General features: G+C 34.4%; 1 protein-coding gene across 4 annotated transcripts; it reads left to right on the top strand.

Moving 5' to 3' along the window:
* The first annotated feature begins 693 nt into the window (after positions 1-693).
* Positions 694-4,931, top strand: LOC149257124 (triacylglycerol lipase OBL1-like). Of its 4 annotated transcripts, none has more exons than XM_089369199.1 (7): positions 694-1,094; positions 1,206-1,462; positions 1,548-1,581; positions 1,701-2,362; positions 2,543-3,519; positions 3,709-3,843; positions 4,024-4,931. In XM_089369199.1, the coding sequence occupies exons 1-5, from the start codon at positions 803-805 to the stop codon at positions 2,837-2,839; spliced, it is 1,542 nt and encodes a 513-aa protein (XP_089225325.1). In that variant the 5' UTR covers positions 694-802; the 3' UTR covers positions 2,840-3,519; positions 3,709-3,843; positions 4,024-4,931. The 4 variants fall into 4 exon arrangements, with proteins under 4 accessions (XP_089225325.1, XP_089225317.1, XP_089225320.1 ...); XM_089369191.1 differs by having other exon boundaries at positions 2,543-3,065; positions 3,349-3,519; positions 3,709-4,929; XM_089369194.1 differs by having other exon boundaries at positions 2,543-3,065; positions 3,333-3,519; positions 3,709-4,929.
* Positions 4,932-14,181: the final 9,250 nt, after the last annotated feature.

Genomic DNA, 14,181 nt, shown 5'->3' with positions numbered 1-14,181 from the left:
GAACTTGTTGTAGGTGTTGAGTCTTCTCATTGATCACCACTATAGTGCATTACCTTGGGATCTTCACCCAGTGATGCTATATCATGAGCATTGTAACATATTTTCGAATGAATCATTCTTTTCTTCTTTCGATTTTCTTTTAGTGTTTTTGCTCTGCAAAGCTGTGTGTTCAACCTTTACTAGCTAGATTCATCTGTGCAGGTTTTCTAACACATCTACAAAGGAGAGGCCAAGCTTCCTTAGCCCAAAAGGGGCAAGGCCCTCTGGGACTCTGATACCATGTTAAAATTCCATAAAAGAATCTCTATATATTTCATTAATCAGATATGCAATTACATATATAGAAGAGTATTGTCTCAATTACATATATAGAGGAGTATTATCTCAAGATAGGAAAACTATCTTACACATACAATCTATTGGTTAAGAGAATAGCACGCCTAATCATACCTTCATTAAGTTTGATTCAATAATCCACCAACCCCACACAAAAAGGCAATAATCTTAATCTCTCACTGCGTACTCACTTAATGAAACCTCGTATTCACATAGATAAAACTGGTAAAAATAAATATCAAAAGTCAAAGCGGTTTAAAAATAAAAATGTAATAAAATATTTCACTGATGGGCAGGGGGACCCGTCAAATTTAACCCCTGGTCACTATAGTGTTCAAGCTGTTCGGACTTCTTCACAAGTTGACGACCACCGGTAATTATGTCATAAGCTCACCCTCACAGAGTTCGCATCTCACAGCTTCTTTTCAGTACTATAGTGTTCAAGCTGTTCCGACTTCTTCACAAGATGACGACCACCGGTAACTATGTCATAGCTCACCCTGACAGAGTTCGCATCTCACAGCTTCTTTTCAGTCTGATCTTCCCAAGGCTATTGAGATCCGAAGTTTTAGAATGCCCGGAGTCCAGCAGATTGAAGGTGAACGAGGATTGGAAAGCCAAGCTTTCACTGATAATAATAAAACTTATTAAGATTGCTGCCGTACCATTAGCCACACTTGGGATTTGCATAGAATTCCTTTTAAACCTGCTTTCTCACAATGGTGGACTGCTCAAAACGTTGTTCAGGCTACTCACTGGTGACTGAATTGATCTCTTTATTTCTTCTATACTTGCTTCTAATTTGTTGAAGAATAAATATATATTTAATCCTTAGTCAACATCATGACTTAGGGTTTGGTTGGATGCAGGCAGAAACTTCGTTATACCGAGGAGGGGGTCCGAGACTTTTTTAAGCTTCGTGGGCCTTCTTGAGCATCGGATAAATTTGTATGATGGAGGAAAACACGAGTGTGGCTTAACCAGAAATCATTCAATAAGCAGTGGGGATATTGACTCAACCATTGAAGCTGGGAACAGGTTCTATGCAGATCTTTGCATCATGGCTTCTACGGCAGTTTATGAAAATGAACTGGTTATCAGAAACAGAGTTACAGAACATTGGAAGGTACTCATGTATAACTCATTTTGAATCTGAAGTATTCATGGAAAGCTCTATATTATTTAATACACGTTTCAATCTTATCTCGCAGATGCATTTCGTGGAGTTTTTCGACTGCTGGAACGGTATGCAACACTTTGGGTCCTTTATATTATTTTTTGGGTCACTGCTCCAAATAATTGATTTTTGTGCGATTAATTTCACATTCAATTATTGACATGGAGATTGACCTGTAAACAATCAGATCGCTTGCAAAAGAAATCAACCAAAGCGTTTATATTTTGTGACAAGGAAGTAGACGCTCAACTGGTAGTCCTAACCTTCAAAGGTACAAGTCCATTTGATGCAAATGATTGGGAAACAGATTTCGATTTCTCATGGTATGAGTTTGGTCAAATCGGAAAGGTTCATCTTGGATTTCTGGAAGCTTTAGGTCTCGCTAACCGTTCCAAAAAATCTGAGATCTTTTATGGTCATAAAAGTTCTGAGTTTACAAGTTATGCGCTGCCGCTTGATGACAAAGAGGATCCTGGCAGACCTTTGGCCTATTATGTTCTTCGTAAGAGATTAAAAGAATTGTTACAGGTTCATAGAAATGCAAAATTCATTGTGACAGGCCACAGTCTTGGTGGAGCTTTGGGTGTATTGTTTTCGACAATACTGTTTATGCACAAGGAAGAGACGGTGTTGGAGAAACTGTTGGCTGTTTATACATTCGGACAGCCAAGAATTGGAGATGAAGTGTTCGCAAATTTTATGAACAATCATCTAAACAATCCTGTATCCAGATATTTTAGAATTGTCTACTGCAATGACATGGTTCCCAGATTGCCCTACGATAATGATATATGTCAGTACAAGCATTTTGGAGTATGCCTTTACTACAACAGCTGCTACCATGAGAAGGTGAAGGTGCTTAAGCCTTATATTATTACTGCTCTTTCCATTATCTGCAGAATAGTGAGCAAATTTGGTATTCATTCAGTTACCGAGTTATCAAGACCCTCCCTTTCATTCCTGACCAATAGAATTAGTTAGGTATTAAGACCTTTTTTTGAATTTATGTTTGGGTTTGTTCTATGGCAGAGTCTTCCGGAGGAGCCCAACAGAAATTTCTCTTTATTATACTTCACACCCATACGCATAAATGCTGTATGGGAATTGGCGCAGAGTTTACTACTGCACTACATAAAGGGGAGGGAATTCAAAGAAACGAAATTGTCGATATTTGTCAGAATAGTAGGGCTTATGTTTCCGGGGATTTCGGGTCATAGCCCCGTAAATTACGTCAACGCGGTTAGATTGGGCCCATCCACGCTGAAACCAACAATGTGGAGGCCCCCGCATTCCAGGGCGATGCTGTCAAAGGATCGAGAGGATTAGGCAGTGGCAGTTGTTAGACCATTAATCACAACGACCTTATGAGAGGGATAGTCGGCGTAGTCATCAGAGTTAGTCTGCGTAGAGAAGCAAAAATTCAACAGAGGTTTTAATGCTGGTTTTAGAGATTATTGACAAAGGGGCTAGTTTCTCCAGGAAGCCACCGACTGAATTGTTCTCCAGAAACTTCTCCAGCTTGTATATATATCTGTATGATCAATAAATGAAAGTAAGTTGTGTTCTGAGTTGTTTGTATATGTATTTTCTGTTCTGTGTTTGTGTCCCTGCTCTCTTTTTTATGGTATCAGCGCTGAGGGTGTGTGATATGGTATCAGAGCTGAGGGTGTGTGATATGGGGATCTGCTTTGATATAAAGATCATATTATGTATGCATTATGATTATTTTTGCTTTGATGTAATGACCCTGGAAGTATAAGAATGGTCTCCTTGATGTTTGAATTACTGCAAATTATTTTTGAATTTGACTTTATGGTAGAGTGATGGGTCAACAGAGGAGACAGTCTCGGAAAAAATTGAAATAGGTGAAGAGAAAGAATGAAATGGCAATAGTTGCAGAAGAATATGAAATGCTTCAACCAACAGTGTATCTGAATCAAATAGAAGAATTTGAAGACACTGATGCAACACTGAAACAATTAATGCAGTTCTGCCAATTTTCTCAGGTAAAAATATTAAGCTTTGGGCAATTAAAATGGAAGAATTGCTTGGTTCAGTAGATTTATGGAAATTTGTCCAAGAAACTTCTATGAATTTGAATGATAAGCGTAAAAATACAGTAGCATTGTTTCTCATCATATCAGCTTTAGATGAAAATATTTTGTCCAATATTTTGTATGAATTTGGTGAAATAGGTGATGCAAAAATATTTTGGAATATTCTTGAAATGAAATACAGTATGGAAGGTAGTGAGAAAGCTGAAGTTGATGAAGGAGTTGTTGCTAAAGGTGATTGTGTTGAAAGCATCATAGCTGGGATTAAGGGTGAAAGTATGTCTTTAACTGATAATAGTGTAGTATGTGATATTAAGGAAACTCCTTGTGATGAAGTCAAATTTGATGACAATTATGTATCCCATGATGAGTGGTTAAACATGATGCATGAAAAGCATCTTATTGATGAGTTGTTGTTTGGTGAGAAGAATCAAATGCATGACAACATGTTTGCAGCAACAGAATTAACGAAAGATGTTGAAGATATGAATCAACCAACTATGTCAGCAAAGAAAAATGAAGGAAGCAAAGCTCTTTTCAAAGAGCACGATGACAAAAATCAATATGGTTCTATTTATGAATCTAGCATCGTTTTTAAGTGTGCAGATACTGACAGCCAAGAAGAAGGAATAAAAGAAGAAATTGCAAGCATTAAGGACAAGTATAAGTCCCAAGAACGTGAAGCAATGTTGAATACAGAGAATATGACTCTGCAATCAAGAAAGGAGAAACTCAATCACTATCTTATGACAAGAAAGGTGAAAATGAAACGACACCAACAAAGGAAAAAGAACAAGCATGGACCCTTTAATAAGAAGGCAAAAATGAAATGTTTTTGTTGTAAGCCTAGCTGAAACTTAGACAAGCAAGCAAGTTAAATTTTAGGTCACCGTGATTAAGGGGAGGTGTTAGACCATTAATCACGATGACCTTATGACAGAGATAGTCAGCGTAGTCATCAGAGTTAGTCTGCGTAAAGCAGTAAAAATTCAACAGAGGTTTTAATGCTGGTTCTAGAGATTATTGACAAAAGGACTAGCTATACTGGTTCTAGAGATTATTGACAAAGGGACTAGCTTCTCCAGGAAGCCACCCCTGAATTGTTCTCCAGAAACTTCTCCAGCTTGTATATATACCTGTATGATCAATGAATGAAAGTAAGTTGTGTTCTGAGTTGTTTGTATATGTGTTTTCTGTTCTGTGTTTGCGTCCCTGCTCTCCTTTTTAGCAGTGCTCTGATTTGAACGCAACCAGTCAGCAGCAACAGCGTGTCAAAGCAGTACAAAGAAATCCCCGCGGTTTCGTTGGTTTTCCATGACAGTCAAATAATCGTTTGCGAGTGGAAAAAATGAAGTGAATTCCCTTGTACGATAATGAAGATGCGTGAACTTGGCCACAAAACACAACCATCGAAATTCGGTTACAGGTGCGGAGTGCAATGGTTTGTTCCATCGTCATATGAATTTTATGAAGACGACCTTTTCTCATTTTTATTTAAGATTGGAGTGAAAAAAGTACAATTTTGAATACTAATTATTTATCTTTTTGAAAAAACAATGAATATTATTAATGGGAAATAGAAGGTCACTTTCAATTACCTGTTCTTTAGCAATAAAATAAATATAATCTGAAATGTAACTTTTTGGTATGTTTGTTTGAAATTTTGAGTAGATTTTTAAAAATGTTAAATTTTAAACTATTGAATTTAGAAAGTTATTTTAAATAATCAGAAATTATAATTTTGATTGAAATTATATTTCTTAATTACAGATGATTATTTTATTTATTAATTAAATTAAATTTAAATATTAAAATAATTATAAATAAAAATATTAATTATGGAATAAAAACCCTAAAATATATTAAAAAATTAATATAAATACTTATTTAATTTTATAACTAAAATTAAGAATTTTAAATAGGTTCCCCACGGAGGGGTGTCAATCGGACAGGTCTAAGCCACCACCTCGAGATGTGGATGAAGGAATTTATTAGGAGACAAGGGCCAAGTGATACAAGGTGGGTTATCATGGTGCCATTGCGAGTGATGAATGTTTGTAAGCGGCCAGCGGAGAAGGCTCTTTTGGGTTCAATTCTTTCATCAAGGCAAAGAGAAATATGGAAAGGCAAAGAGAAATATGGAAAGTGAGAGAAGAGACTAGTATGTTTTGAGACCAGGTAATGGAGATTTACAATTACGTATATTTTCTCATTTGCTTTTATTATTATTATAAGAAATTTGTATATATAAATTACATTAAAATAAAGTTTTTTTTGGTAGAAATCATATTAGAGAATTTTTTCGCTGACGCATTTCGAACCACCAAGTGTGGTTCATCATCAAGATCAGATGAAGAGGTAGACCACAGCAAAGGCTTAAATAGAGAGCAATGTAGAGATATAATTTCAAGTAACAACTATATTTGCAAGTGCGATGGTTCTAAAAATCTAGGAAAAATAAAAAATATTTATGAAAATTATCCTTCCAGAAGCTTCTAAGGTAGTTTTAACCATTTACCATTCATAGAGACCTCGAATTCCTACTCTTGAGGTCTTATCTCTCATCCTTAGAGCTTATCCTCCTTCATATGTGAATCTCAAGCCTAAATTGGTAAATCCTAAACTACCACTTTTACCATATAAATTCACTACCTCCCATAGAGTATGGGTTGGATTTTGGAGATTACTAAGTGCCCTCATGCTGCTACTTTGAGCTTACAGAATCATCCTCCATTAATGCATTAAGGTTGAATTTGAAGGTTTTCTTTGTGGCAAGGAAGGACAAGACAATTGGGGGGGCATCTACAATGTCGAGTAACTATAAATGGTTGTAACTTTCTCCTTCATTTATTAATACAAAAGCACTCTATTTTCCTATAGTTGTGTCATGTTGATGCTTATGTCTTCAATGCAATTTGAATCATTGATTAGAGACATTAGTTTATGCTATGTGGATGTTGTAGTTCTCTTTCTTATTCTAGTCATTTTCCAAGATCCATTTATAGTACTCGGAGCTAGAATTGGAGCTTATAAGAAAGGATAAGAGGAGGGATTACTACAGATTCCAAGTAGGTCCCTTTTTCCATATTCTGATTTCTCTAAGGAAAACATATGTCTTTTTTCCCCTATGGTTTCTAGATCTAGGGAGTTCATTTTGGTCTGCAGAAGTGAATTTTCCACATAACAACTTGGAAACTGCATTGGGGAATGAGATTTTACCTTAGTGGTTTCCTTGGCCTAGTCATTTTTAACCTTTCAAAATGACCCGAATTGACCTATTCAGACAATAATTGGACTTAAGAAAATAGAATTCTATGTTTGGTAGGTTTTTTATGTCATATTTTCAACAAACTTATCCCCAACACATTCTCTCCTCTTTGGAAGTGCGATGCTTTTCACTGGTGCCTGTTCTGCACATTCAATGGTCTAGTAGAATGTAGAAATTTGCATTCCTTTACCTTGCTCTAAGTTCTTCTTTGATACAAAAGGTTTTATTGAGTCTTTGAATTTGTTTATATCTCTGTAAAGCCATAGTTGTGTTTACATTTGATATTTTTTGCCTTTGATGAGAGTTTCTTTGATTTTTTCTTTCTTCTTATCAATTAGGTTTTTTTAAACATTTGGCTTGATTGTTGCTTAGCTAAATGAATTTTTGTATTATACTCCCATTATGTGTGAATTATTTCGTAAATGATCTTGCTTCATTTTATTTTCATCACATTTGAAAATTAAAAAGGAAACATTTTTTTATTGTTATTATTTGCATTGCATATCAGGTTTTGAATTAAATTGGAGTAGTTGCATAGAAAGATCTTATTAGGAAGTTTTTGTTTGTTGCATCATTGATTGTTGTAATATTGTTTACCTCTTCCTTCTCGTAGATCTTCATCAAAAAGTGAAAGAGTTCTTCTTATCATGCTAGTTGCATCATAAGGAATCCAGGTGAATTCATACCATAAGCCTTGAATTGAAACGTAATTCAAGATCAACTTTAAAATTGATTAAATTAACCTAAAGAGAATTTGGAACATTAACGACACACATAGACATCTAGGCTAAAGAATTTTTTTGACATATTTGAATGTAGGAGCTATCATTACTTGTTTGTGTTACATTCTCGGGGTAGTTGGTATTCCATGTACGTAAGTATATTAGATCATTCTCCACATACCCTTAAATATATCAAATGACACTCCACATAATATGTGTTAAGCAGACAAATTTCTTCTTGTGGACAAGAAGGATCTCCCTAGATTTCCATTAAAACCTAGTAACAAACATCAAAATGATTTCTACCTTTCCTTAGCCTATAACTGAAACATGAAACATGTAGTATGTGAAGAATCACTTACCTATTAGCGATGTGCTTTTAGAATTCCTTTCAATGATTTCCATAGCCACCTTTTGCTCAATGCCTTAGAAGCTTTCCCAATGAGTTCCACAACTTCTCCATGATGCTCCAAAAGAGATCTGCATAGACAAAAACATTCAAAGGGATCAAAGAATCTCACATATAAAATATTAGGTAAATGGAATCCCTAACTTAACATACAACATATAGTTGAATCAATAATCAATTATAAACCATGCGAGTGATCAAGGAATCTCACAAATAACATAAAAATAGACGCAATTAGGAAAGAACAACTACTTTGTATTAAATTCAAAGGAGAAAAGGCTTACAATGTAATTTCCTTGAATTGTCACAAGCCTCTTCCAAAGGGTGTTCACTCCTCCTCTTGATGACAAGCTCTTCAAACCCAAAATCAACAACATAAGTTTACAAATCCAAGTCTCGTTTCTTCCTCTAGTCTTCTGCTCCATTTATAGGAAAGAGGAGAATGTTTCTAGTTCCTCTTCTCAAGGTATATGATGCTTAAGAGGAGGAGATTAGTTCCATGAACAAAGGGATGAGGCGCAGGTATGTAGTAGTTCAAGTTTTCTAATTTGGATAAGATTCCTCCATCAAAGCTTCTAGAACTTGATTTTTTATTTTTATTTGCAGGAACAGGATTGCGCAATTTATAGTGGAAGATAGTGCACATAATTGCATAGTCCATAATGGTAAAAACAACACATGTCCAGGTAATGGCTAGGAAAATTTTGTGGATACTCAAAAATGGTTTTTAAGTAGCGCGACCCAAATTTCCTTTTGTCCCTTATTATAGGCCATTTTGTCACATACGATTAGTGAGCTTCTTAATGGGATTAATCAACATCATATTCCCCCTTTTCACCATCTTTCACAAAGCCCTAAGCATGTTCCCTTCATCCCCTAGAATTTCAACCCTAAACTGCATCATCGGAGCCAGATTGAGGACCAACACTCCCTGTAAGCCTACTGGGGTGCGTTCACCTACAGGTTGCTCCATTGTGGTTTGTGTTGGTTACCAACAGGTTTCTCCCCTTTGCAACTCCGTTGGCTCTAGAAATATGGGAGAATAATCAAGATTCTGGAAGCTTCCCCTTCTAGGAGTTTCCAAAATTTGTTTTAACTACTTACCTTGGATAAAACATTCGGATCCTATCCTTCTCTACTTTGTATTTTTAACCACTTATCCTTTGATCCTATTCCTCCATCAAATATGGATATCTTACCCTAGATTGGTAATTGGATAAGAACTCCCAACTTACCCTACTTCTCTATATATACCCAACCTTCTATGTGGTTTGAGGCTGGCTTTTAGAGATTGATTTTGCCCTTATGCTGTAGGAAAACACAATAGGCATACATAATGTTGGCATTTCTTAGACATTACTCATAAGTTGCAACCTCTAGAAGTGTGTTTGGACATTTTAATAATTATTTAAGGCTTGAGAGAATAAATTGGATGGAAAAGAACCCATGGAGAGAGGTAAAAAGGTTTGAAACAGTTGAAATTGCTAGCATATCTATTGAAAGGACCTTGACACCCTCTAATATTAATGTGAAATATAGGTGCAATGGAATTTGGCTAGTCAATTATGATGCTATTACCAATGATGAGGTTGGTAGCCAAGTTTTTGAAATCCCTGGTGATAAAGATGAAAAAGTTGTTATAACCATGTTGAGTCTACCTCAAGGATGTTATCATCTATTAGGTGATGATGATGAACATGGAAATGCTACTTAAGAATATGCTGGAGCAATTCAAGAAAAAATAGTAGTTATTGATAAAAAAAACCACATACAAATTTTACAAATGCTAATCAAAATGAAATTGTTGAAATGAATATGATTGAAGGTGGTCGAGTGATGGGAAGCATTAATGAGCAATTTGCATTGCCAAGCCAAGTGACCCTACATGAGTGGTTAGCGGAAGCCATGATGAATATGAATTGAAATGATATTTACCAAGACTAATGAAGAAATCCTTAACACACCTTCCCTCGTGCCAGGCCATAAGGTGTTCAGGTGGTGGGGACCATAGTTACATAAATCTTTTATTGTTGGTCTATTAAACTCCATCATTCAAGGCAGGAACCATTTGTTGGTTGGGTAAGATACAACTATTCAGGTAAGAGAAAGGAAGGCTAGTAAGTAAGGGAGCCTTGTTTCATTTTCCTACTTGCATAAAGCATGCTTGAAGGGGAGGGACTTTAACACAATGACTCAAAACAGAAGATTGCATCGTAAGAACACATGTAAGGTTCATGGGTATGGGATTCCCTCGATTCAACAACTTCATGACATGGTAGCATGACTTTCATAACTTATATATTTCTTGAAGAACGGAGTGTAATGACTAAATATCATATGGAAGGATGAACTACCTGAAGGTTGATGGCTTAAAAACTACTCGGAGAGCGAATGAAAGCGTTTATAAATTGCCCCTGCAAATATAACAACTTCTCCTTACAATGAAGCTACAAATTTGTAGAAGCAAGAAAGTCCTTTGTCACAATTAGGCTGGCATTTGACAAATTGGTTTGATATGGAATCAACAAGGTAGTTATGGAAACACTCAAGGAAAGAGAAGTTGGGAGAAAACTAAAACAAAATTTGTGCAAACATTAATCTCTCATAGCTTGACAAAAGTGGTAGAGAAAAGATTAATCTCTCCTACCTTGACAGAACTGGTGGTCAAGATAACCTCATACAAGAATTTTGTGGTGGAATATTATCAAAACTGATAGAAGGATATGCAAGAGTGTACAGTAAGAACCTTGACAAACATGCTCACTGAAACTTGCAACATTGTTTGTAGGAAGAGAAAACTATGTTTCTTTTTTCCAAACATGTATGTTAGAATATTACAGTTTAATGAATATGTTTTCCTATTATCACATATGGTTTCATACTTTCACAAAACATTCGCCAAGACTTCACAATGTTTTATTATTCAGTGAAAGATTTGCCAAAATCTTACAAGATTTTATAATTCAGTGAAAGATTTGCCATGATTTTACAAGATAATATAATTTGGTGAGAGATTTTCCAAAAAAATTATATATATGTATTATATTATTGATAAAATCACCTTCCATTTTTCCTATGTATCATGGGGATTCGCCCATTTATTATACATAAAAATTTAGGGTGGTTCTTAAAATTTTCCTTGAAGTTTACTCTAACTACACAACAAAAATTAATAAAAAAATAATAGTGTATAATTTTTATTTTAACATAGGGCTATTTTTCTTTTTATTTCATTTAATTTTTACCAAGTTAAATGTTTACAAGACATTACATTAGATTACAACATTTCTACGATACTGAGTTGGAGAGCGCATCTCGACTGAAGCGAGGTTGGCATAAAGACACCTAGTCTTGGCTCAACCATTGGGGGATAAATGAGGAGATCATCTTGGAGAATAAAGATAATATTAAAAATACTATTACTTCCGAATTTAAGGATAAGTTGTGGGATGATAGGGATCTATAGGAAAAAAGGAAGCTAAGGTATTATAAGGAGGTGATCAACCTCACTCTTGCTAACTAGAACTATCTTTCTATCTTAGACCAATGTTAAGAAGAAAATGAACATTGTGAAGATAAGAACTAGTTCTCATGAGCTTTGAAGTGAAATTGGGCATTGGTATATTCCTAAAACACCTTGGGATGAAAGAATTTGTCACCTTTGCGATACTAAGTGGATTGAAGATGAAAAACACTCTCTTGGATTGCCCGACTTTTAGTCACATTTGTTCTCATTTCCAAAACACTTGCCCCACTACCAATTTTCTTGACTTGTTAAGTCAACAAAACTAAGAATACTTATTTCCCTTTTTATCATAAAATAAACATACTAAAGAGTTAAAATTAATCTTTTACTTTTTAAAAATTTAATAAACCACATTAAATTTAGTGGACATTAATCATCATTATTATTATATTTATTTATTTTGATATGTTATCTATATATAAAATTTTGTTTTGAAAATGTTATTTAAAAAAAAAAATCAATCTTTTATTTAATACATTTTTACATTTTGTTAAATAAGATTCATGGATAATGAGATTAAATATGTTTCCTTGAGTGCAGGAATCGAGTCATGATTTCTTGATCCAAGATAATGATCCAAGATAAGGAGATAAATTGTCAAAGGGGGAAATGTAAAAATCATTTTTTAACAAAAGTGAAGTCCATTCAAAATTTTATCTTTTTCTCAAAGTGCAATATTTCAGTTCGACTCCAATCTTTTACATTTTTTTTTCAAAGGCACTAACCAAAATCCATTTAAGTAACCCTCACTTGTATTGTTTTTAATTCGGAAAAAATATAAAATTATGATAAATTCATAAATTTTAAACAAAATGTTAAAGCCTCAAAAAATCAATGCATTATTCAAATTCAGAATTCTTAGTTTGTTTTCATTATTTAGCATGTATTATTTCAAGACTTGAATTAAGCTTCGAAGTATTTAGTCTTTAGTTTAATTATTTTAATCACCAAACGCTCAATTAACTCATTTGTGTTATGAAAATGAAAATTTTGACTAAAGTGTTGATAGCCCACTCGTATTCTTAGGCGCAAAGATGTTAGTGTTGTTAACCCGTTCTAATACTTTACTTTTACTTTATTGAGGCACATAAAGTCTTCGTCTGTTATGATTAAATCGTGAAGGAATTAATCTAATTATTTTAATCGTAAAAATATTACTTAATCTAACTATACAACCTTATTATATAATAAATTAATGTAAATTAATAAATACATTGAAGTTTACCTAATCTAATCTAATCTCCTAAATTAGAATTTTGATTTTAACCAATGGAGTTTTGGTCCGTTTGAAGGAAAAACTCTGATGTGCGTTGTGCAATTTTTTAGTTATATCAATAACGTATTCTTAGGCGCAAAGATGTTAGTGTTGTTAACCCGTTCTAATTCTTTACTTTTACTTTATCAATAACGTATTCTTAGGCGCAAAGATATTAGTGTTGTTAACCCGTTCTAATTCTTTACTTTTACTTTATTGAGGCGCATAAAGTCTCCTTCTGTTATGATTAAATCGTGAAGGAATTAATCTACTTATTTTAATTTGACCCTATCTAATCTGCTGTTGTGACGTCGCACACTTATCAGAAGAATCTGGCGTTTGTTACGATGATGATAATGATTCAAGCTGTTTTCTGGCAAAGTATCAGAAATTTGAATTTATAAATTGGAATTTCTAACTTAATAAACGAAGCTTTATGAATTTCATCTAATGGCTAAACAAAATTCTAATGAATTCATTTTTTAAGACAATTCTTCTTTAAATTTTTTCACCAAATTCCAATAAAAAAATAAATTAAAAATTCCAAAAATTCTCAGATAAAATAACTCCCCCTACCTCCAGTGGGTTCATGATTTTTACCCATGTCCCCTCTGTTCCGTATGTTCATGATTTACTTATGAGTTCAAAAAAACAATCAAAAAGAATATAAGGAGTTTGACACGTTCATCCCATAAATGGAAGAGGAGAGGAGGTATCACCGGAGTGTTCATGTTCCAACTTTCTCACAAAATGACGACCGGTGACTATCTTATAGTTCATGAATTCATAAATTCATCTTGCAATAAAATTAGGGTTTTTTATTTATTTTATTTTATTTTTTATTTTTGAGAGTGGATAAAAAAATCAAAATTACATAGAGCAAAACATAAAATTAACAAAAAAAAAAAAAAAACACAAGATTGATTTAAGCTACTTCTTCCTTTCTCGTAGCTTTGAAAACAAACTAAACTACTTTTAATAAAATGTTAAAAATTTAATTATATGTACTAAAACATAAAAATTATATGCAATGTTATGTGAGGGTGGCGGGGATCCAATCCGCCCGGCCCACGTGGGCTGGCCCCCACCGGGTGGCCTCGTATGGCGTACCACCAAAACTAAATGCGCCCCATGAAATGGTACCAATGCCCAATCAAACAAATCAACGCGGAGGCTGCGAGGAGTTATGGGGGCAGGCTGCCCAATGCGGATCTAACCCCCCCTAAATTATTTCAGTTAAAACATTAAACTATAATATGCTTAAAAAAATGGAGGGGTGGGATTTGATCCCCTAACCACTCTTCAACCATTTACCAAGTTTACCAACATGCCAAACTAACTTCTTTGGTCATTTTGCCAGCTCTCATTTATTCAAACCCGCCATTTAGAAGTGCGCCCAACGCAGAGGAGGCCAGGGGTGCACACGCAAATCGA

Source organism: Pinus tabuliformis, chromosome 6, assembly GCF_031772625.1.
Source record: "Pinus tabuliformis cultivar Carrire ecotype Pingquan chromosome 6, CPIR1, whole genome shotgun sequence".
Taxonomy (NCBI): domain Eukaryota; kingdom Viridiplantae; phylum Streptophyta; class Pinopsida; order Pinales; family Pinaceae; genus Pinus; species Pinus tabuliformis.
Note: the sequence above shows the minus strand (reverse complement) of the source record. Positions and strands in the feature narration are given on the sequence as shown.